The sequence below is a fragment of the Gadus chalcogrammus genome, chromosome 2, assembly GCF_026213295.1.
Source record: "Gadus chalcogrammus isolate NIFS_2021 chromosome 2, NIFS_Gcha_1.0, whole genome shotgun sequence".
NCBI lineage: Eukaryota > Metazoa > Chordata > Actinopteri > Gadiformes > Gadidae > Gadus > Gadus chalcogrammus.
The window spans coordinates 5,030,445-5,054,970 of NC_079413.1; the positions used below are offsets into that span (position 1 = coordinate 5,030,445).

The window sequence follows — 24,526 nt, forward strand, 5'->3', positions numbered from 1 at the left end:
TTACACTTTGTATGAGGAGACAACTTAACAGTGGGGAATCAACATGATTCCCCACTGTTAAGTGGGGAATCATGTTTTTAGACTGCCAAGCCGGACACTCGCATGCAAGAATGAGCTCACGTCTGAGTAAAGGCTACAAACGAAATTAACTATTTACAAGTGCAAAATCAACTTATTGTTCATTTTGCTGAGCACTTGTTTTTTTATCTCGACAAGCCTCATAAGGAAAGTTCCTCTGCGTCTCTCGTAGATCGCCTACCGTCTTTCAAGGTATTTTTTAATGTGACTCCATAACCTTCTCTCACATGATCAGCAGCTCGCGGATTTCACTTACACCGAAACAGCCTGCCCTGGCCATCATATCCCTTCTTTTCCGGGTAGGCTATACTAGGTTATCAACTTATCCTGGAAATGATAATAGTATATTAAACAAATCCCAGCACCACACCAAAAGGAGGCAGCAAATCAGAGCTAAACATATCCATCTGCTCATTTCCACATGGTAAGAGAGCAACACAAAACAGGTTTATAATATTTGGATGTTTTATTTTCTTTAAATCAAGCAGGTTACATTTCATTCGTTTTTACACAATCTGATATTTGGAGGCATTTGCAAATATGCTCATAAATTACATGATTTGTAATCCCAAAGAATGAGGTGGTTAATGATCAATATTGGGATCAACAGTGATCAACCTACTAATGTAGGCATTACGTATGCAGGCAGAAAAAGAAAAGTTCCCATTAAGGTCTCATGTGAAACACCACAGGTCTGAAATACTCAGGAACACATGAAAATGGCCCAAAAATTAATTTCACTCTCCAACCTTTTGCTAAAGAGACGTTGACAGGCCCACAGAGAGCCTGGCGCTCACGGGACAACATTCACACACATTCTGCTTCATGAAGAGGTCAGATTATCGTCAGACCATAGACATTACATGCAAGGACACTGAACATTTGGCCGGATTACACATAGAAATGCAATCCAAAACAAAATAGATAAAGCATGTTTATTGATGCGGCAAACAAAGGTTCAAATATCCTCCAAAGCACTTCAAGCCCTCAAAGAATGAAACTCAAAACGCAGATGAGGTAAAATAAACTTCTAAATTAAAGTGGAGCGACCCAGGGACAAGTCTGGTTTGGGTTAAAGATTATGGATGGTTAACTTTGTTTAACATGTTTGGACAAGCAAGTTTAGGTATTGGGAAAGCGACTTCAGGTATTAGCCAAGCGAGTTTGGCCAAGCGAGTACAGGCAAGCTAAGCGAGTTTAGGTTTTATGCAAGCGAGTTTAGGTTTTATGCAAGCGAGTTTAGGTTTTATGCAAGCGAGTTTAGCCAAGCGAGTACAGGCAAGCGAGTCAAGCTAAGTGAGTTCAGGTATTAGGCAAGCGAGTTCAGGCAATCGAGTTTAGGCAAGCGAGTTCAGGTATTAGGCAAGCGAGTTTAGGCAAGCAAGTTCAGGTATTAGGCAACCGACGTGAGTTTAGCCAAGCAAGTTCAGGTTTTATGCAAGCGAGTTTAGGTTTTATGCAAGCGAGTTCAGACAAGCAAGTTTAGGCAAGCGAGTTTAGGCAAGCGAGTTCAGGTATTAGGCAAGCGACGCGAGTTTAGCCAAGCAAGTTCAGGTTTTATGCAAGCGAGTTTAATGCAAGCGAGTTTAGACAAGCGAGTTTAGGCAAGCAAGTTTAGGTAAGAGAGTCAAGTTACTTTAGGCCTCACTTTATTTGCGGTTAAATTGCGGCATTAGGTTTAGAAAGAAGGTTAAGATCCAGGCTCAGGTTTGCTTCCAGTCTCGTCCCTCTAGTCGCTCCCTATAAAGAGGGTTCCCAGCTACCGTGTTAAAATACAACAGCTGGGATTACAGAAATAAATGACAAAGATTGATTCAAACATTCTTCCCCCAAAATGTGGTGCAACATAAAATTGAGAAAATAATTACTTTCTCTCCATTGAAACCCAGTCATATCTTACGATCTCACGAGGTCCGGCCGCAAGGGGCGGACTTACGAGCTCTATAGAGTGCACTGTGTGTTGATGTTGGGTGTGGATTAATGTGCTGGTGTAGCCATCCAGGGATCCTCAGGGTTTATGGGAGTAGGACACACTGGTGTAGTTCAGTACTGTGAAGTAAATTGATGCAAAAAGTAGAATCAGTGTCAAGGGCAATCAAATGCCTATAAATGCAGGAACAGCCCCATCTGGTCTCAATCGGCATTTGATTTCATAGACTTAAATTAGCGAAAAAACAAGCATTTATTTACCTCAACAGTCCTAGTGCTGGAGAACCAGGTTTAAAAAAAATTCAATACGAGCCTCCAGGTGCATTGGAGTTACTGCATTTAATTAACTTTAATTTAATTAAGAGCACACTAGTCAGTGGAGATGTTCACAGAAAATACTTTTCTTCAGACCTTTATAAAGATCAGGAGGGATTATATAATTGCCGTTTGACGCGTTAGGTCTGTTCAAGGAGGAAGTAAATATTTACCAGCGTTGGGTCTCTGCACCATGACACCCAGCTGCCGCACATCTGGTCTCCCTTTAAGTCGCCTGAAGGAGAGGTCAACTTAATTGAACCTAAGGGGAATAGGTCATAAGAAAAGGTAAGGATAAATCAAAGCTAAACATAGAAAGGATGAAAACAAGCATTGTCCAACATGGGGTTCGGTGATATTTTGATGTAAAAACATTTAGGTGTACGATCCAACCATCAAAAACAGGCTCTTATCATGTTTCCAATGTACCCCGAGTTGCTACGCCCTCATCAGCCACCAGGTGGCAGACTTGATTTTGTCAGTAGAAGGAGCAAAATAGCCATCCAGCTTGATTACAGCAATAGTAGAGGAGCAGTCAAAGGAATGCGTTTGAGCACCTTCAGCCATTGGCTCTTGTTCAAGGACATCCCGCTGATTGGCTGAAGTCAGATCTTATTCTCTAGAAAGTTTGTTACAGAAGAAGCCCCTAGTATCAAAGCAACATACCCGCCAAACAAAACTAACCTTGTTGAATAAATGAAAATGTCTTCAAGATGGTCCATCCAGTATCTTACCGGTTCCACAAGGAGTCTCTAGTCGGCTGCGCTGCGGGCCTTAGGTCCGTCCTCTGCTCCGGGACGAGGTCTTGAGTATAAAGAACCAGTCAGTCATCAAGCTGCTTGGTCTCTTCAAAGAGGTGAAGGTTTGACCGCCTGCACCATGAGGACGCTGTGGATACGGTATGGGACCATTTATCAGCGGATCTGAACTGCAGAACTTTAATCACATCAGCTGTAGATTTATGTACCTTCTCCGGAAAGATGAGTGGTCGTCAGCCCCTGAGCAGTGATCTTCATCCCCAGTGACTCCTTCAATCCTGCTGGAGCAAACACTCAGTTACCATTTGGAGATGACCCAGCTACCCTAGTGTACTCACTACTAAGTGATACAACCCGGTTCAGTGTTTCCCCCAGACAATGTCTTAGTCAAGTTGGTGGGGGGGGGGGGGGGGGGTCTTCGGTGAGGGTTTCAGTTCGCAATTATACATACAACCGCCTTTTCAATTGCATTCATTTTTTTTGTACTTGAGGAAAGTATGTTTTCTTTCCCTATGAGTTTTGCACTTTGTTATTGCATAATTATTTTTTATATATCATTTTTCTACATTGGTAGTCAAGGCGGGGCCCTACTGTTAAGACGGCCTTAACCATACAGTGCTGGGGGAAACACTGCAGTTACTTGAGTTAAACATTAGAGTTTAGTCCCCACATGGCGACACCACCAGTTCATGGCTGCGCTCTTTGATTTTCTCGTTGATCAGATTGACCTGGAGAAAGAGCTTACCTTCCATGGATGAGGAGCTGGTTGGCCTAATCACGACCCGCCTTCGGTCCTCCACCGCCGGATCCCCCAGCCGTCCTCCACCGTCTCCTCCAGGACCTTCACCGGGCCAACCGCCTGGACCTCCACCGGGCCAACCGCCCGGACCTCCGCAACGTCGCCTCATTTCTTCTGAAATGAGACACACGTTCTATTTGCACCCCGGACATTCCTCCCCGTTCATGATGCACTGGAGAAGAGTTTAGCTTTACTGGATGAGGAGCCGCCGCCGCTGGGCCCACCAGGACGCCGCCGCCGACGACCGCCGCCGGGCCCTCCAGGCCGACCGCCGCCGGGCCCTCCAGGCCGACCGCCGCCGGGCCCTCCAGGCCGACCGCCGCCGATCCCTCCAGGCCGACCGCCGCCTCCAGGCTGGCCTCTGCCTCCAGGACCTCTGCCTCAGTCCTTCTGAAAGGCGAATGACACGTTCCATTTGCACACTGCACATTTCTCCCCGTACATGATGCAGATAATCAACTCCTCTGCTTTAGCTCCCACAGATCTCCCTGATGCCCTACTGTGCAGTCTTGAGTGAGGCATTATTTAACCCAACAGCCAGCCACACACACCTAGCCTACATCCTGGAGCTGGTCCTAGTGGCTGAGAATGCATCTGACATTTTTCAGAACACCTCAGAGTTGCTGTGGCTGCATGTCAGTTTTAATTCTAAACAATTCACCAAGCCTAGAAAAAATGTGCAGCTGTGCAGTTCCGTGTCTCACCGTTCTGCATCCGTTGGGCTGCACGGCTCCCGGCCTTCCCTCCACCTGCAGCGAGCGCCTCCAGACGACCGCCATGGACCTCACGGCGAGCACCTCCAGACGACTGCCAGGGACCTCCAGACGAGCACCTCCAGACGACCGCCATGGACCTCACGGCGACCGCCACGGACCTCCAGACGAGCACCTCCAGACGACCGCCTCCAGACGACCGCCTCCATCACCTCTACAGAAACAAGACTAAATCCATTTAAACACTGGAGATTTTTTTCTCCTCGCTCACTCAGATATCAATAGCTTATCTTCTCCCATTCTGTGGACCTCCAGGTTGGCCTCCACCTCCAGGCCCGCCGTTGCCTCCAGGACCGCTGTTGCCTCCAGGACCTCGGCCGTCTCCAGGCCGGCCGCCTCCAGGCCCTTCTGAAATGTGAGACACAAGTTCCAGTTGCACACTGGAACATTTCTCCCCTTTCATCATGGATGCACTGAAGATGAGTTTAACTTTACTGGATGAGGAGCCGCCACCTGGCCCTCCATGCCGCCCCTTCCAGGTTGGACGCCTCCAGGACCTCCAGGCCACCGCCGCCTCCAGGCTGGCCTCTGCCTCCAGGACCTCCGCCTCCAGGCTGGCCTCTGCCTCCAGGACCTCTGCCCCAGTCCTTCTGAAAGGCGAATGACACGTTCCATTTGCACACTGCACATTTCTCCCCGTACATGATGCAGATAATCAACTCCTCCTCTGCTTTAGCTCCCACAGATCTCCCTGATGCCCTACTGTGCAGTCTTGAGTGAGGCATTATTTAACCCAACAGCCAGCCACACACACACCTAGCCTACATCCTGGAGCTGGTCCTTGTGGCTGAGAATGCATCTGACATTTCAGAACACCACAGAGTTGCTGTGGCTGCATGTCAGTTTTAATTCTAAACAATTCACCAAGCCTAGAAAAAATTTGCAGCTGTGCAGTTCCGTGTCTCACCGTTCTGCATCCGTTGGGCTGCACGGCTCCCGGCCTTCCCTCCACCTGCATGGACCGCCACGGACCTCCAGACGAGCACCTCCAGACGACCGCCATGGACCTCCAGACGAGCACCTCCAGACGACCGCCTCCATCACCTCTACTGAAACAAGACAAAATCCATTTAAACACTGGAGATTTTTTTCTCCTCGCTCACTCAGATATCAATAGCTTATCCCATTCTGTGGACCTCCAGGTTGGCCTCCACCTCCAGGACCGCCGTTGCCTCCAGGACCGCCGTTGCCTCCAGGCCTTCCAGGTAGGCCGCCGCCAGGCCCTTCTGAAATGTCAATGTTTTCAGAACACCTCAGAGTTGCTGTGGCTGCATGTCAAAGTTTTAATTCTAAACAATTCACGAAGCCTAGAAATAATGTGCAGCTGTGCAGTTCCGTGTCTCACCGTTCTGCATCCGTTGGGCTGCACGTCTCCCGGCCTTCCCTCCACCTGCATGGACCACCACGGACCTCCAGACGACCGCCTCCATCACCTCTACTGAAACAAGACTAAATCCATTTAAACACTGGAGATTTTTTTCTCCTCGCTCACTCAGATATCAATAGCTTATCTTCTCCCATTCTGTGCGTTCTTGAGAAGTATCATTTCCTATAAACTCCCAAACCCAGCCACACATCTAATCTTCATAAGGACACTAGTCCTAATGGCTGAGAACGCTTGGCCAACAAGCCAAGCACAACCAATGACTGAATTCCAGTTTTATTCTGAACCGTTTGACCACGCCAAGGAGGAGTTTATAGGATGTGCAGTTCCACGGCTCACCCGTCTGTTCCTGTAGGACTGAACGGCTCCTGGCCACCATCCACCTGCAGCTCCCAGCTCCAGACCCGCTCTGTTGAAGCCTCTGGGTGTACAATCCGCTCCTGAACAAAAACAACTGTTCATAAATCATTTGGTACTCTGCAATCCTTGGAAATATTATGAAGCATGAGCTTGAATAGAAAATGTTCAAATCCTGTATAATGATTAATTGTTGTACAAATGTGTATAGTTCTAGTGATTACTTTTTTACTTCTATAACATTTAATCAATAGTGGGAAACTACACAAGAAAAGTAAATGAATGCGGTTTTAACACGGTTATATTAGTAAAGCAAGTCTTGCCCAAAAAGTCAATAAATGGTGACCACATTTTATCAATATTATTATTAACTATTTAGTGCTTCACTAAATTCCTATAGCAAGTGAAAACGTTACTCTCCTTCATTGGTGATGTTCATGTTCCTCGATATCTTCCAATGGACTCGTTGTGAAATCCTTCTGGATCCTCTGCGTTGAAGCGCGTTGTTCAATTTCCAAGGGGCGTGTCTAAAGGGCGCGATCTAAAATGGGTCGATGCTATGCTATTGGATAGGCCTCGACTAATCATAGCATTGGAACGGGTGATGCAGAAATACATATTCCTCAAAATCTTTGAGTAGTAGTCGTTCGTTCTTTTAGTGAGCATATACAGTCTTTAGTTCACCAACTTCCATCTTTGTTGTTGAAACACCTCTACATGTTGCGTATATCCAACCTCACATTAGATAGCCTAAAGGGTTGCCATTGGTCGGTCTATTTCGTAAAGGGCAGAAAACGTTCTATAACGGAGGGGCGCCTGACCGCATATTTGAAGAGCAAATTATATACGAGGTCCGTCTAGTTCCGAAGCTATTGGTGAAATACGCAAAACGAATATTGAAATGTTAATTTTGTCATTTAATTTGCATCTACTTTTTGCCAGTGAAGGAGTTTAGGTTTGCCAATCCGAGGTCTAACAGGCAGTAAACACACTCATTAAAATACAAATGCAAAGTCCAACATACGTGAATAAAAACCACATTTTACGACCGGCGGTCAACAGCAGCAGCAGCAAGTGTATTGAAAGTAGAAAAGTAGTAAAGAGCAGAATAGAATTGGGAGAGTGGTGTGCAAATCAGACACCGCATCTAACCCAGGACCACCTTGCAGATCACAAGCAGCAAACCTTCTACCAGACCAACCAAACACACAACAACAGGCCCCCAGTCAGTAGGGTCAGTCAGAAAGGTTTCCACAGAAGGGCTCAGTGGGGTTATGGGTTGAGCAAAAACAGACCCCTTCTTCCTTCCTCAAGTTTCCATTCTGGATTTTTCGGACATGTGGAGTCGGACATGTTTCAAGTTATCCGTGGATTCCTGAGGGCAGTGAAGTATCTGCCGAAGGTGACGTCCAGGTCCAGCGGTCTGCCGCATTGACCACGACATCTTTAACCGAGTGGGACCGCCTCGGTTTGTAGTAGGCCTAGAACAGTTTGTGTTCAACAGCGTGGAGGTCCTCGTTTCCATCAGAGTTGCTGCAGTTCTTCCATGCTGCTTCCACAGTGAGCAGAGGACACTTCCCAGTGTGGTGGTCGGTGCTGTAGCGGTCCACAGCGTTAGTTAGTCAGTCGATCCCATAGATAAACCACTCAACACAAACTACCACTTCCATCAGCAAATCCACATTAACCTCCAGCGGTAAAACATGTACAATAGAGGGGCGAGAACAGACGACAGGAGGAGATGGGGAGAGTGTAACAGGTGCAGTGCTCATGAAGGAAGTACCCCGCGTTACTCACTGCGTGGGTCCCTGTGGCGGGGGTCCACGTCGGTGGCCACGATGTCCGGATTGTTCAGCCCACGCAATCCAACGCAAAACAAACGATTAACATCCGTAACGGTGGGGGCGCTTTATGAGGAGAGGCGGGGGAGACGCAGCTGAAATCAATTAAGAACTAGTGACCTCCAGAAGAACGTGATTGGTTGTGAGCGAGAAGCTCCCAAAGTCTGTTTAGAGTAAAGGCGCACGAAGATTTTGTGTGACGGCTGGTTTAACCGCGGATGAACGAATGGCGGCTCACTTGACCGCAGTAATGTTCCGGCACACTTTTAAGATGCAGATCAGTGTTTGTTGATTGTGTTAGGTTTGCGATGTAGGATCATTTGGAGGAAGATGCGATACCCATTCCAACTATAGTTAATCATACAGTTTTGTAGAATTTCACACGACAATGTTGAGCGATTGACAAGACAGAATATTAAGCGATGGTCCTCCTTCCCATCATTTATCTTTTGCGCGCTTGAAACCAATCTGGCAATCACAGCTCAGGTGCCAGTCGATTGGCCTTTCAAATCTGTAAGCGTCTCCCTCCGTGAGCCTCCTACTCCACAATGAACCAATCACGGACTTGGTTCTTGGCTCAAGTTTAACCAATCAGGACCAAGGTTATATAGCAGAGCGGAAAAACAAAATAATGAAAGATGTTGCCGATGAATTCTTAGTTTATTTTGTTTGTTGAATTTATTTATGTTCGTTTGGTCCAGAGATATTTAAATTTAGACTATTAATAAGGCTCCTGAAATTATTATTATTATTACCATCCCTGAGTTAAAGGAGCGAATATTCAGATATTATTTGAGATATCGGTTGATGTGTTGATGATGTAGTAGAGTACCCCATGCATCTGATTTCAACACAGTAAGTTCAACTAGTTAATTTGAATTGCATAACAATATTATGGATTAACAACCGTTTATGAAACGAGGGAAAGTGATAAAGTCTGTTTTGAGGTAAGAACACGATGCAATACAACTGGTACGAGAAAACGTAAACGTTTTACAATTACAATTCTACTTTTCTATTCTAGATATTGTACAACTAGTGAAACGTTACCACTATATATTATCATGATAACTAGATATTTATATGACAACTAACTGCGAGACGCTTGTCTAGCAGTTGGCAGAGAGATCATAGAGCAAGTAGAACATAGAAGTTATTGAGGTATTAAAGGTTGGGTATGGAATTCTCTTTTTTGGCCATTTTTGCAAAATGACTTGAAATCCTTATCATAATAACCCACTTGCAGCGCGTCCATGTACTTGGAATGGGTAGAGTCAGCGTTGAAGGAGAGAGGGTAGGACCATTTGAGTTGTGTATATTCAAAATCTGCTGGCGTTTCGCAAATCCCATACCCAACCTTTGAGTACATACAGGACGGTGCATAATTTCATATTGAAACCAAAAATATAATATAATGTATAATTGATGTAGTGTAAAAACTGAAGGAGGTCTTGTAAAGTGTCCTTAACCATAGCATTGCCCTAAAGTGATTCAGAGGATATTTCTTTCCGCAGATGTCGGACAGTGACAGTGACCGGGTCACTCCCGTGAAACCCCGACCCAAACGCCGCCGCATCATCTTCGACCCCTCCACCATCAACTCGGTTCCCATCTACACCAACAAAGTAAGTCCAACCACTGCATAGAACAAGAAGAAATCAGATAAGCCAAGGTTATAATTTTTCCTTACCATTAAAGAAGACGCAAGTGTTTGCCCGTCAATATAAAGGTCAGTTTGGAGGTGAATTCCCTTGTGTTTGATGGTCCGCAGGTGAATAAATGTCTACAGCTGAAGCCGACCTCTGCGGTGCTAACGCACAGCAGCTCATGTGAGGACCCCAAATAGCTTCAAAGTACAAAATAAAGTGTGATTATTAGCGAAACACAAACTGCTCAACATTGGGACAAAAAAGGACAGTCCTCTGAAATCTGACTCTAGCCTTTCCCAGATGTATCATACCTGTCTTCTCTTTTTGGTTACCAAGGCGACCCGGCAGAGGCTACACCGTACAGCAACTCGGCACCCGAAGGTCACAACTTCTGCCTCACCGATTCTGAGGAAGAGGAGGAGCGCAAACTCCCCAACCACTCTAAGATCAGGTAAGGTAGACCAGGCTAGAACCAGGGGAGACAGACACGGTCAGAACCATGTGAGATAGACCAGGCCAGAACCATGTGAGATAGACGAGGCCAGAACCATGTGAGACAGACCAGGCCAGAACCATGTGAGACGGACCAGGCCAGAACCATGTGAGATAGACCAGGCCAGAACCATGTGAGATAGACCAGGCCAGAACCATGTGAGATAGACGAGGCCAGAACCATGTGAGATGGACCAGGCCAGAACCATGTGAGACAGACCAGGCCAGAACCATGTGAGATAGACCAGGCCAGAACCATGTGAGACAGACCAGGCCAGAACCATGTGAGACAGACCAGGCCAGAACCATGTGAGACAGACCAGGCCAGAACCATGTGAGACAGACCAGGTCAGAACCATGTGAGACAGACCGGACTATACTAAGACCAGGTGAGATAGACCAGACCACGATCACGTGCGATAGAGTAGGCAGTAGGCACAAGGCAGACACCCTGTGTGTAATAACGTGTGGAGCCACTAGGCGGTAACCTTGTTGGTCTCCTTGTCCTTTGGTTCTGCTGTAGCGAGAGTGTGGCCCTCCTCTCCCCCTCCCCTCCCCGGACCCCGAATGTTCCCCGGGTCCAGGTGTCTACCTCGGTCTGGAGGGCCATGGAGTGAGTCACCACACGCAACACACTGTTGATCACTAGCACACAGCCACAGTTACATGCTGTTGAATGCTAGCCATCACACAGTAACACACGACTGTTGCAGCCTAGCACACAACTACACTGCCACACACTGTTACGCACTAGCACACAACACTGTTGCACAGGTACGCAATGACGCACAACACTGTAAAACACTGTCACACATTGTAAAACACTGTAACATACTGTAACACACTCTTGCACACAACCGCACGACACGTTTTTGCCCACAGTCTCATACTACCACACAACGGCAGCAGACCTCTGTCTTATGCATCTTGCTTGGGCCCTGTCTCTCTATCTGCCTCTCTCACTGTCTTTCGATCTGACTCCCTCTCCCTCTCTCACTCTCTCCCTCCCTCACTCCCAGTGAGGTGAACAGCAGGCTGGGCTCTGTCTCCTCCCTGCTTACTCTCTCTCCGGAGGGGAAGGGGGGGATGAGAACCAGAGGACAAGCCCTCCAACGTGCCGTCCCCGGCCCCTCGCTGACTGACGCCCAACACTACGATGATGACATCATCGAGACCTCTGTGCTCCTGAGCCCATCCCTGGAGCCCGAAGACCCTCTGGTGGGCCGCGAGATCCAGCTCAAGTTCCGCTGTCGGACAGAGATCCATCGGATCTCTGTGGTGTCGGTAGGTCACTGTGTTATGTGGCCAGGTCTGTAGGTCACTGTGTTGTGTCAGTAGGTCACTGTGTTGTGTCTGTAGGTCACTGTGTTGTGTGGGCAGGTCTGTAGGTCACTGTGTTGTGTCAGTAGGTCACTGTGTTGTGTCAGTATTGCGTCTATCTTCTGTTTGGCGCACATGGCTAATATGCATACTCGCACAGGACTGTCGACTCCGCTTGGCAAAAAAATGGAACGTATTTGTGAATAAATGCTTTGAATTCTGAATACTGGACATGGTGAGCTTAAATACATTTAAGTAACCATTAGTGAGATGGACTAAAACGGAATACTAATGAATTATTCTAGGACATAGGCTTTCAGGATCCATTCAGAGGTTCAACTGTTCGGGATTCATTTTGCTTAGCCAGTGAAAGTGATCAGCTGTAGATTCAACGCTGTTAAAAATACTTCACTACAAGTAGCCTATAAGTCCTCCAAATAATTCAGCAGAATTGCATTACTGCCACAAGCATAGGCAGCAGTAGTCATTATGCGCTAAAATGGTCCCGGCCAGTGTGTGTAAATCCTAGTAACTCGATGTTCTCAGCCTCGCATGTAAATCGTTATTGATTAAACCGTCTGCTCAATGACTTAATGTGACTGTTGTGCAGCCCTCAGTCCTTCAAATGGAAGTCCATATGAACAGATGGGTCTGACACATCTGTCACATGTCATATGACTGCACTGATCAGTGGCCAGCTCCCTGCTAACCCTCTCCCGTTCGGTCTGCAGTCCAGACCGCTGGGGGAGGCGGTGGAGGTGCTGGCAGTCAAGCTCAAGGTCCCGCCCTCCCGCATCCTGCTGCTCAGGAAGGAGATGGAGCTGCCTATTCACTCCTCAGCCAATCAGCTCGGCCTGAGCATCGCTGACATCATCGGTAGGCAAATACAGATCCTTTTTTACATTTACATTTAGGGCATTTAGCAGACGCTTTGATCCACCCTCAACAATTTCATGCACCCATTCGCACACGACTACAAGTCAACGGCTCTACCTCCTGAGCAACTGCCGCCCTTATTATGTATTTTATAACGTATGGTTATTTGCGACACCTGAATTTCCGCTCTGGGATTAATCAATGTTTATCTTACTTCGGTCTTGATCTGCCCATGCTAATGCATCTTGTATATATTAAGGGACGGCAGGACAACTGGTCTGTCCTGCCGTCCTTGCAGAAACATCTTCATGTGTTTTGTGGTTGTTTGGACTTGACTGGACTTGATTGACGTGTGTGTTGAAGTCATATTATCCATGAGTTATGTTGTTGTGTGGATTGTGATGTTTAGCTGTGCTATTCTAGCGATCCATACTTTTGTTGTGTTGTGTAGATTGTGTTGTCATGGCAGAAGATACTAAACAGGAGACGCAGAGCAATGACATCATCACTGTGCGCATACAAGGAATAGACAGAGGCTCAACTCGGGAGTATTCCCTACACAAAGTCAGTAAGACACACTCACGCATGTACACACACATACAAACACAGACCCTGACACGAGTGTGTGTGTGTGTGCAGGAGGCAACCCTGGGCTCCATCCTCTCTCAGTACACAGCCAGCCGGTCATCCGGGGGTCAGGCTAAAATGAACTTCCAGTTCGATGGCTCAAAGATCACAGCAAGTCAGACGCCCACCCAGCTGGACATGGAAGACGGCGATGTCATCGAGGTGTGGAGCTGAGTCACGTGACCTTGGACCTGTCAACTTTGGCACCTGCATTTGTTTACACAACCTGTGTGTGTGTGTGTGTGTGTGTGTGCGTTACATACTCTCTTTTTTGCGTGTCAATATTGTATTATCATTGCCATGCTGCGTTGTGATCGGTTATTCTAGGTACTTGTTACTCAGGTGTATGTAAATTCCCAGATCATCCTCATGCAGAGGTACAACCGATTAAATGGTTGGATACAAATATTGTTTCTTTTTTTTGTTATCATTCATCATTCATATCATTCACTTTTTTGTATGCACGGGTTTACTCTAACCCTTTGCCGCAACCCAATCTAATATAATAAATAAAAGCTTGGTGAAGTTCAAGGTTGGGTTGATAGTAAATGTATAACATAGTCTTTGAAAATATATTTAAAAAAATTGATAGAAAAACAAATTATTTAATGCAGGAATAATTTCCCTTCATAAATAATAATTAAAAGATAAATGTGCTGTCATTTTATGGTTCTGTATATTTCTTAATTTAAATAAACCTATTTATATCAAATTAATAGAAGTCAGACCGATTGACTTTTCATTATCATGTGTCACGTGAGGGGCAAGGCGGAAGCTATAAAACGTCCAACATGGCGCCGAGAAGTCAAAATAGAATCATCCTGCGGCGTTAAAACTACTTTTTTTTTTAACTGGTTAGCTCGACAACCTATGTCCTGTCTTAGTATTTTATGGTACCTCTCGTCATGGGGTTTTAAATTGGTTTAAACACGAATATTTAATTGGGAAACTGCGGACAGATCATCGGAGGAGCGTCGACACTGAGTCATCAGGTAAACAACACGATTGTGTGTGTCGTGTGTCTTCTGTTTTTGTTGGAGTTATGTCACGAAAAAATAGGCTTATTGTTACCTTTTCATCATTATTAGAAAACAGAAATATATACGATATCATAGTATTGATAATAATGAATCACGTTGTTCCGCTTTTCCTAGTTATTATGGTCACCTCAGATGGCTTGTATAATCAGATGTATCTGTGTGTTTGGTCTGAATATATTTAACACATAATCCACTGTAGCGTCGTAGTCTGTTAAACTGCAGATTCAGTACTATTTGCTGTGGAGGGGGATAAAGTACTGACCTTATTATCACGACTGTCTGCGCAATCTACCGCAGCATCGTCCTATCTATTGAGCGCAGTGAAAGATTGTATGTAGATTTGGAGTCCCAAGTTTCAATGCATTTCAATGATTGTATTATATGCAACATGCCAGTCTTCCCCTTAATAATCTATCATCATCGACCTATTTTCGAACCGTGGTGGATGTCTGAATTCTGGGTCCTCATCCCATGTGCGTGTCAGTCCAGTACTTCCACTTCTTCTTTGTCTCTTTCTTTCTCACATGACAGTTATTTATCGTCTTGACACCTGATGGTAGTTCTTGCAGTTCAGCTGGCTGCTGGCATCCACAAAAACCATGAGTTCTGCTTCTGTTGAGCTCCCTTTATGTAGTATACTGTTGTTCTGTGTTCTACATTGTCCGCAGTATCTTGTAAACATGTTGGTACTTTACTTACTTTACGTATTGGCAAGAAGCCTTTCTCTCAGTTGATTTCGACATTCTTTTACCTTATTCAAAGAAACCTCAACGGGAGGCTGAGATCAATTCATTCACATTGGAAAATAGACAAAACAGGAAAACAGTGTTTGCTGTGGATGTAGAGATAAGATAAAACACTCCAAACTACTTCCAATACAAGAGGAATAACTTTGATCAGGGAATGTTCTTGTTCTTTTCATGCTATCAGGAGATAACCTTTAACTAGCGCCTGTATCCACTCTACTGTTGACTCCTCCTTTTCTCTCAGCCTCAAAGCCAGCCGCTGGTTGGTATGGTTACCTCTAAATGAGCATAGCCAACCGCTTGTAGCCATGGTTACCGAGATGATGAAAGCATACCGCCTGTAGCTCTGGTTTCCTCCGAGCTGATCAAAGCCAACCACTGGTTGCTATGGTTACCCGTTTCTCAGCAGCGGCGGCCATGTCTCTGAGCGATCCCGTCGGCGACACGACACACTTCCTCTCCGATGACAGCGAGGGGGAGGAGCCGGGGGCGCGGCCTGGCCAGGAGGAGGAGTCACCGAGCGGCGTATCGGTGAACAGGGCGCGGCTAACCGTGGCTGTCCTCTTCTACATCAACCTTCTGAACTACATGGACCGCTTCACCGTAGCGGGTAGGCTGGCTAGCGCCACACTGGAAAAAAAAATCCATATTGGTCGATCCCTAGTTGTAACATAAACAGAACAACACACAGCCGATTAATAAAGCACGCACCGTCTTATCTTAATGACGTGCTTGAACTCGACATGGAAACTATAAGAAAGAAGTAAGTGTTATTTCTCGGCAGGGACATGAATTAACCACTTACTATAACTACAACCAACCGGCCTGTCTGATGAGCTTGTGTAGATCCACTTAGCGTTTCTCCTTTCTACCCATCTTGTGACCCTTTTGATCATCTCGTCTAATCTCATGGCTTCACATGGGAACCTTGAACACACCATAGTAGGAAATGTCCAAGGCTTTTAATCAGCTTTTTTATGTAAACAAATCGGATCAGTCAAAGCGGTTTCAGACTGTTCCTGTGTAGACGGCTAATGCTCATCCAGTGCTAGAAGTGTTACTGCCGTTGCCTTGTATACTGTCCAGTATTGCCTGTGTGTTTGACGTCAAGGTTTCCTCTACCCCAAGGTGTGCTTCCTGATATCGAGAACTACTTCGGCATCAGCGACGGGAACTCTGGCCTGCTCCAAACGGGTGAGGAGACATAACAACCTTGGAGCTGAGTCCAGAGGTTCTGCGCACAACACAAATCTTTGTTAACGTTATTAACATCGCGTCAACATGAACATCAGCAGCAGTGTGCTGGCGTTTGGTTTGAGGACAGCCATGTTACCGATGACTTGGGCTGGTTTGTTTTCACATTTGTCCATTTTCAACCACACAGTTGTCTCATAAAGTGGGCCACTTAAGTCCCTTAAACAGTTAAGGAAGCGGAGGAAAATGTATGCAACTGTTTGTGTCCAACAACGCATGTAGTAAACAGCAAAGATTTTTTCTTTTACAAATCCCCACACTGAAAACCACCCGTGGATGTAGTCTGAAAGTGTCTATAATACAACCTGCCCGATGTGTTCTCTCTCCAGTCTTTGTCTGTAGTTACATGCTCCTGGCGCCATGCTTTGGTTACCTGGGCGACCGCTACAACAGGAAATGGATCATGTTAGTAGGCATCTCCTTCTGGTCCCTGGTGACGCTGGCCAGCTCCTACACACCAAAAAACGTCAGTCAAAATGTGGTTGTCTCTGCACTGAAGAAAAAAGCTTTCCATTTAGATTCGCTCACTTGTGATATCACTAGATGGTTGATTTTGACATTGCTTGTAATGACATCAACATTGAACCTGGTGGTAAAGTAGTGACATACCCTTTCTCGATGCACACGCAAGGCGTTCAACCAATCACAACCGAGTTGGGGTGCTGACCAATTCAACAGCAGACTGGGCTACTCGTGAGAGGGGGGGGGGGGGGGCTAAAAGCAACATGATTCAAAAACAGAACTCTTTTGAAAGACGCTGAAATTGGTTTTGCAGAAATGAGAATGAGAACTAGAAAAAGCATTTCCTGCAGAAAATGCAGTGAATAATCTGAAAGGTCAAATGTATTGCCCTGCACTGCTGATAAATCTGAAAGGTCAAATGTATTGCAGTGCACAGTGCACCTGGAAGCTGACATTACCTGACAATTAATGTAATACTGTCAAAGCTGGAAGATAGTAGTAGTAGTAGTGGTACTAGCTGTAGTAGTAATGGACTGGTAGTAGATGATGTAGTAGTAGTAGTAGCTGAAGTAATTGTGCTACTAGCTGCACAAACGATATGCCTTATCAAAGGTATGGTATTGATTGATGTTTGTAGAAAGAATTATAATAATCCAGCCTATATTATAATAAAAAAAAATATATATATTTTTAAACCAGCCAAAATTGTATGTACTCGCCTAATGCTCATTTTTCCAGCCTAACGCTATTAAAAGTAGCCCAATTGGGCGGGAAAAATCGCCCACTCAGGCAACACTGCCTGCACGTCCTCTCGCTCTAACCTCGGCGTAAAATCAATGAGACCAACTGAAAACAAGCAGACATGGAACTTAAACTGTGAGTTAGTGTGTTGATTTGAAAAACCTTTGAACGAAGGTTACTACATCAGACCAAGTTACGAAGTCTGATGTAGTGTCAGAGAATGGGCGGACGGCTCCGTTGTCCTCCCATTGACTTCCAAGGTAAAAAAAATGGTAGTTTAAAATTAGAATTAAGTACGGTAGTATAAAATATCCAAAAAATCTGAAAAGAAGTGCGCGATTCCAAGCTAATCTGAACATTTTAAAATTGGAATGCAGTCTCTAGGTGAAAAATGTAGGAAGGAGATAGGTCCCAAAGTTTGTAGAGAGGAAGAGAGAATAAAACACTGCACAACACTGCACTCGACAATCAAGAGTACTGTGTTCTTTTGGAACTTTCTGACTTTTGGTTAATCCAATCAGCTTGCTGATTATGATATTACATCATATCCTGTGTGTGGATAATTAGGCCGGTGACGGCGGTGTTTATTTGGTCACGGGTCACATGGCAGGCAGTGCTAACAGGGTAGGGCTGAACGATTTGGGGAAATAACTTAATTGCGATTATTTCAACCAATTTTACTTTTGTTAGTTAGTATGCAACATATATATATTTTTTCTCTTCAAGTTCCTTATGTACAAGCAAACAAGCAATAAATCATTATATAGTATGACCAACACAACATTGGAAGTCGTCAACATATAAACTGCTCTTTCCTTTAGGCCAGGTTTATGTGATTAATTGATGAATGAATTTATTCAGCTATTGAATTTTAATCGCAGCCTTTGTGATTTTTGCGATTTTAAAAATCGCAGCCTTTGCGATTCGCAAATCTCCTTCCATTCCATCGTGATGTCGGTCTGAACTCGATGAGCCGTTGTGTTTCAGAGTTTCTGGGCTCTGCTGCTGACCAGGGGCCTGGTGGGTGTGGGGGAGGCCAGCTACTCCACCATCGCCCCCACCATCATCGCTGACCTCTACGTGAAGGGGAAGAGGACCGTCATGCTCTCGGTGTTCTACTTTGCCATCCCGGTCGGCAGGTGAGAAGCTCGCTCTGAACCCCAAGCCAACGTAATAATAATAATAATAAATGAAATTTATATAGCGCTTAATATGGTACTCTAAGACGCTTTACATATTGGCCTATCAAAACTATGTAAGACAGACTAGGAATAAAAGAAAAACAGAGGTTAAACATGAAGAATAAGGTGGGAGTTAGGTGGGGAAGGCTAGTGTGAAAAGGTATGTTTTGAGGGCAGATTTGAAAGAAGAGAGGGTTGGAGAGACTTTGATGTGGGAGGGGAGTGAATTCCAAAGGGTGGGGGCAGCAACTGAGAAGGCCCGATCACCCCAAGTCCGTCGCTCAGTCCGTGGAACTTGGACCTGAGGAATCGGGAGGGGGCGTGGTGATGGAGGAGGTCGGCAAGGTAGGGGGGGGCTAGGCTGTTGAGGGCCTTGTAGGTGATGAGTAAGATTTTGTAGTTGATTCGGTGTTTAATTGGAAGCCAATGGAGTTCACGGAGGACAGGTGTGATGTGTTCTCTGGAGCGGGTACCAGTGAGGAGGCGTGCAGCTGAGTTCTGGACATATTGAAGTTTTTTGAGGACTTTGTTGGTGGTGCTGTAGAGAAGACCATTGCAGTAGTCAAGCCTGGATGAAATGAAAGCGTGGATGAGTGTCGCAGCAGCGGTAGTTGACAGGTTGGGGCGGAGGCGGGCGATGTTAACGTAGCGCTAGCGATGAGCACTCGGGGCGTAGCGTGTAGCGGTTGACCCGCCAGCCACCGTCAAAGTTGTGGAATCAGAACGAGGATCGTAGTTAATTTAGTGTTTCAGCTTTTAACTGTCCGGTATCCAGGTGTTTCATTGTGAGTTGTAAGACTCCCAATTGGCTGTAGAATCTCAGTCACTAAATGTAAGTTATTCATTTGTAGCCATTAGCTATAAGAAATTTGTATCAGGCTAATTGTGTGTGTGTGTGTGTGTGTTTAGCGGTCTTGGCTACATCGTTGGCTCCTCGGTGGACAAATTGGCCGGGGACTGGCATTGGGCCTTGAGGGTAAGTCCTGCTGGAGTTACACCGAACACAATGAAAGCTACTGATCTACCCCGTCTGTATACTATTACTACTACCCAGTCCATGTCACTTTAACTACTACCCAGAGAATACAACTATAACTAGTACCCAGTGAATATAACTAGACTAGTCAATATTACTATTATGACTAAAGGAGTAAGTAAGGGTTAGACAGTACAGAGAGAGGCCATTAGTGATGGTTAAAGGTTAAGGGTCAGGGGTTGGGGTTGACTGTGTGTGTGTCCCCCAGGTGACCCCAGGGCTGGGCCTCCTGGCGGTGCTGATGCTGCTGTTCGTGGTCAAGGAGCCCAAGAGGGGGGGGGTGGAGGCCCGTCCCGAGCACCAGCTCCAGAGGACCAGCTGGCTCGCCGACATGAAGTCCCTCAGCAGGAAGTAGGTCCCTCCCCTGAAACCAGTCAGGACCCCGTAGAACCAGTCAGAGCCAGGTGAAACTGGATACAGCCGGATAGAACAGGCAGAAGTGAACGCAAACCTAGAGAGAACTTTTCCACGAAAGCAGGTCCTACCAGCACAGAACAGGACACAGAACCAGGATTCGTCAGAGTGGTCCTAGTTTCAAACATCGGTGTGCCTCACAAGAACAAGGAATACTTTAAAATAACCGTTAAATATGTTGTTAAAATCTGAGATGGTGAACGTGAAAAATGTATTCACCACACTAATAGGTATTTTATCTATGGGGGCCATGTTTCGGAATATTTGTTTGAGGGTTTGATTTAAGTTAAGGTAAATCACTGTTGCTTGATGTGGGGGGGGGGGGGGCGTTTGTTATTGATCCAGGTGTATCGACTTTGCTGACTCCTTTTTGGCGTTTTGTTTCTGCAGCTGGAGTTTCATGCTGTCCACGTTTGGTTTCACGGCGGTGGCCTTTGTGACGGGCTCGCTGGCCCTCTGGGCGCCCACCTTCCTCTACCGGGCCGCCATCTTCACGGGCGAGAAGCCGCCGTGTGTGTCCGCCAACTGCGACAACTCTGACAGGTGAGGAACACCGTCACACGAACCAAGCGCACCCAGACTCCGCTACGGTGCTCCATGAGCTTTATTCACCTAGCGGCAATCATGGTTTGGATTGCTAACCGGGTCCGGGGCCCAGACCCGGTTAGAAATCAGTTGGTGGGGGGGGGGTTACGATTTTGTTGTGTAACATGTTTTCCCCCGCCTTATTATATTTCATACTTTTTATGTTTCACTGTGTGTATTTTCTCATGGCTTAGAGTACATCCTGTACAGTTGGTTTTTTCCTATCCTATTGGTGCGTCTTGTATTTCGTCCCCAACACACCGCCACAAAGGCCTTGCATGTGCAAGCTTGAGTCCGATTCCGTCGTCACGGCGCCACCTCTGACCCCCCCCCTTCCCCCACCGTCTCCCCCCCCCCAGCCTGTACTTCGGCATCGTCACGTGTGTGACGGGCGTCCTGGGCGTGACCAGCGGGATGTTGGTCAGCCGGAGCCTCCGGAAGCGGACGCAGCGCGCCGACCCCCTGGTGTGCGCGGCCGGTCTGCTGCTCTCCGCACCCTTCCTCTTCCTCGCCATCGTCTTCGCTCAGTCCAGCACCGTCGCCACCTACGTGAGTTTCCTGTTTCCTGTCCGCTTCATATTTCCTCTCTACTTCCCGTCCTGTGTCCTGTCCGCCTCCTGTTTCCCGTCCACTTCCTGTCTCCTGTCCGCCTCCTGTTTCCTGACTGTTTCCTGTTCCCTGCCTGGTTCCTGTTTCCTGCCTGGTTCCTGTTTCCTGCCTGGTTCCTGTTCCCTGTCTGGTTCCTGTTCCCTGTCTGCTTTGCCCAAACAGGGCTAGCATTTTTCTAAGACAATGTTCATTATCTTGATTTAAGACATTAAAGCGACAATCTTCAGGATTCTCATTGGGTGACACCGTTGGGCCATAATATGTAACATAGATCATACCGGTGTCGCTACTGACACCCAGTTCGTTAAATTAATAGCACTGCCAATGAAAGGGCTTTCATCAGCCCAATAGATAATGTCCAGACCGATATTTATTTAGGTGAAAATCTTTGATGGCTAGGTTACCCTTAACATCATACAAATGTAATCAGAATAGTGTGTTTAAGTGATAATGACGTACAGAAACGTTTCTGAAATAATTGTATGAATCTACCAACTGGAGTTGTCTGTTGATGATGATGATGATGATGATGTCTCAACAGGTCTTCATCTTCCTTGGCGAGACCTTCCTGTCCATGAACTGGGCCATAGTGGCTGACATACTGCTGGTGAGTCTGCTTCTGACTGGTTCTAGCCACTTCTAATTAGATCTGGTTGGTTCCAGCTGATTGTTCCTTGATCTGACTGGACTTTAGTTGTTGCCAGTTCTGACTGGTTCCATCTGGTTCTGACTAACTCCATCTGGGTCGAACTGCTTTTGACGAGTTCTGACTGGTTCCATCTGGTTGTGATTGGTTCCATCTTGTTCTAACTGGTTCTTTCTGCAGTACGTGGTGATTCCGACGAGGCGTTCCACAGCGGCAGCGTTCCAGATAGTTCTGTCCCACTGCCTGGGAGATGCAGGAAGTCCCTACCTCATCGGAGTGGTGCGCGCACACACACACACACACTCACACTCACACACACACTTTGATTGGCAGGTGTCGAGGATTTCCATCATGCTCATTTGTGTGTTTGTATGTGTGTGTGCAGGTATCTGACTCCCTGAGGAAGAGGGATTCGTACCTGTGGCAGTTCCGCTCCCTGCAGGTGTCCCTGATGCTCTGCTCCTTCGTGGCCGTGGTTGGAGGGGGCTTTTTCCTGGCCACCGCCCTGTTCATCGAGGGAGACCGCAACCGTGCAGAGAACTACTCCCCCTCAGGTGAGGAGGGGTACTGCAACAGGCGCCCACATTGACTAATCACTGGATAACATGTACTTTATTCATCCAACACTAGAAGGATGTGTCACAGCAGAAGGTACCGGACGGTATAAGACATTTGAATATTTAAATGAAACTATTTTAAATGGCATGAAAAATACATTTTCTGGCTAGAAATGTCAACACTAGAAGATGGTGTGAACATTAAGCGTGTATGCTATATTATAGCTGCTTATCAATATAGAATCCGTTAATTGTTGATGGGATTCATTAGTTAAATATAGACTCATTTAGAGTTTATAATATAAGGCCAAAATGATTTCAGAAGAAATCAACAATTTAGATTTGTATACCGTGAAATTATGAAATGTAGATTTGCGATGGGACACTGTATATTACTGATGGGAGCTACAGCAGCCGCTGTAGGGCTCAAAAGAAGAACATTAAGAAGCTGTTAGATTAGTGTATAAGATTAATGCGTTGGATTCGATTGTAAAATGAGTTTCTCTGGTCGAGATTAATACTCTGATGCTTTGTATTTCTTCTGCCAAGCAACAGATGACGAGCCAATTGTGGTTCCCAGGAGCGGCCGGTCGACCAAGGTGCCTGTATCTAGTGTTCTGATTTGACGAGAGGACACGGCCGCAGTGACGTGATTGGCCACGGCATTCAACACGGCGGACTTGGGACTTCTGCACAGATTTGCACAGATGTGTTTTAAAGACTGCGGGACTTGTTCTGTCAGCGCGGACAGGGTTGTACTGAAGGTTTGGCTCTTCGCTCCGGACTCTGTGTTTGAATAATTATCTTTCCCTCCCTACTGTACTAAGCGGATCTTAACCAAGTGCTCCCCCTGTTGATCAGCCCGAGAAGCACAGACCCACCTTGCCCTTTTTTTAATTTCTTTTAAATTAACGGAACTGTCTCCTGAAATGATCCTGGATTGGTCAGAAACGCATGCCAATCCCTATCTGGCCAATCACGGGACAGTGAATGTTGAAATATATTTCCGTGTCCTCAGTATAACCCCTTCTGAGAAGCATCCTTGCAGCAAAACCTTTGTTTTAAACATAATTTTTTTTAGCGTTAAAGTGTATTTTTCTTCTTTTAATTCTGAGTATGTATAATTAAGAGGAACTCTATCTGTTGTTCGTCGCTTGCGGAACCTGCTCCGTCTTGGACTCCGCTACGGAGTTTAGAGGACGCCGGATCCTGATCCACAGGTCCAGGCTTTCCAGGAGACCCTTTGGTTAAAACTTGGTTGTCCCGGTTTCCGCTGGACCCAGCCGGCGGCTGCAGCTCCGGACGCGGAGGTTTGAGAGCCTCAGGGGACAGGCAGGCCGTGGGTCCGATGGGGGTCCTGTCCTCAGTGGTTGGTGGCTCTCAAACGGGCGTAGGACTGTGCAGTACGAAGCCTCAAGCACACACTGTCGTCTGTGTTTCCAGAACATTCTGGTGGGCAACGACACTGTAAGGTGGTCCACATTCAAACTTTTGTCACATTTTGACATACATTCTAAGTTTGCTAATATCATCTAATATGATTTATAAAGGTTTTATGTTTTTTATTTTGGAAAAACAACAAAACGTGTCAATTTACATGAATTTATTTTAGCCAATTACTGTTTTATTGTGTGAAATAAATGTGAAGAAAAATCTCTTCAACCCTTTTTCTGTTTTCCACTTCAGGGTTTCACACGTGTGTGTGTGTGTGCGCACACAGGCCGATACACACACACTCGATGCATGCACAGGCACATACACACATGCACAGTTTCCTCCCTGTGGTTTCCTGCCCTTCTGAATGAAGCTGAGTGTAGGCGTGTGTGTGTGTTCTTGCGTGATTGTAGTGTTGGTGTGTATGTGAGTTACAACACACACCAACACTTGGATTCTGTTGCAGCTAGCTGCTTGGTGTCTAACCGGTGGGAAAGATACAGACCTCGGCAAGAGGAAACCACAGGTGCACATGTTCAGACTATAGTGCTGGCTTGGAGAAACGACTGGGACTATTGGTTTAATACTAACTAGACATCAGAGCCTGCTACAGTCTGCGCACA

At 46.2% G+C, this 24,526-nt stretch overlaps 2 protein-coding genes and 1 long non-coding RNA gene across 8 annotated transcripts; 2 read left to right on the plus strand and 1 right to left on the minus strand.

The window, feature by feature from the left end:
- Window positions 1-333: 333 nt before the first annotated feature.
- On the minus strand, window positions 334-3,906 carry LOC130403344 (uncharacterized). Its single transcript, XR_008904094.1, has 5 exons — window positions 3,826-3,906; window positions 3,290-3,358; window positions 3,057-3,210; window positions 2,496-2,584; window positions 334-2,127 (listed from the first exon to the last, which is right to left on the minus strand). It is a non-coding gene; the product is annotated as an uncharacterized LOC130403344 (long non-coding RNA).
- A 4,510-nt stretch (window positions 3,907-8,416) lies between these two features.
- Window positions 8,417-13,902, plus strand: nfatc2ip (nuclear factor of activated T cells 2 interacting protein). 4 transcript variants are annotated; one of them, XM_056576324.1, is made up of 9 exons: window positions 8,422-8,481; window positions 9,749-9,859; window positions 10,006-10,063; window positions 10,220-10,334; window positions 10,899-10,988; window positions 11,395-11,659; window positions 12,427-12,571; window positions 13,023-13,135; window positions 13,211-13,851. In XM_056576324.1, exons 1-9 carry the CDS (start codon window positions 8,461-8,463, stop codon window positions 13,370-13,372), a joined length of 1,080 nt encoding a protein of 359 aa, XP_056432299.1. In that variant the 5' UTR covers window positions 8,422-8,460; the 3' UTR covers window positions 13,373-13,851. The 4 variants fall into 4 exon arrangements, with proteins under 4 accessions (XP_056432303.1, XP_056432299.1, XP_056432301.1 ...); XM_056576326.1 differs by lacking the exon at window positions 8,422-8,481 and adding an exon at window positions 8,666-9,089; XM_056576325.1 differs by lacking the exon at window positions 8,422-8,481 and adding an exon at window positions 8,669-9,181 and having other exon boundaries at window positions 13,211-13,902.
- Window positions 13,903-13,964: 62 nt separating this feature from the next.
- spns1 (SPNS lysolipid transporter 1, lysophospholipid) lies at window positions 13,965-24,152 on the plus strand. Of its 3 annotated transcripts, none has more exons than XM_056576321.1 (13): window positions 13,965-14,190; window positions 15,391-15,594; window positions 16,113-16,178; window positions 16,568-16,704; window positions 18,429-18,580; window positions 19,532-19,598; window positions 19,867-20,009; window positions 20,463-20,615; window positions 21,017-21,206; window positions 21,808-21,873; window positions 22,093-22,191; window positions 22,298-22,466; window positions 23,019-24,152. In XM_056576321.1, the coding sequence occupies exons 2-13, from the start codon at window positions 15,402-15,404 to the stop codon at window positions 23,093-23,095; spliced, it is 1,512 nt and encodes a 503-aa protein (XP_056432296.1). In that variant the 5' UTR covers window positions 13,965-14,190; window positions 15,391-15,401; the 3' UTR covers window positions 23,096-24,152. The 3 variants fall into 3 exon arrangements, with proteins under 3 accessions (XP_056432296.1, XP_056432298.1, XP_056432297.1); XM_056576323.1 differs by having other exon boundaries at window positions 13,969-14,190; window positions 23,025-24,151; XM_056576322.1 differs by having other exon boundaries at window positions 13,974-14,190; window positions 15,394-15,594.
- Window positions 24,153-24,526: the final 374 nt, after the last annotated feature.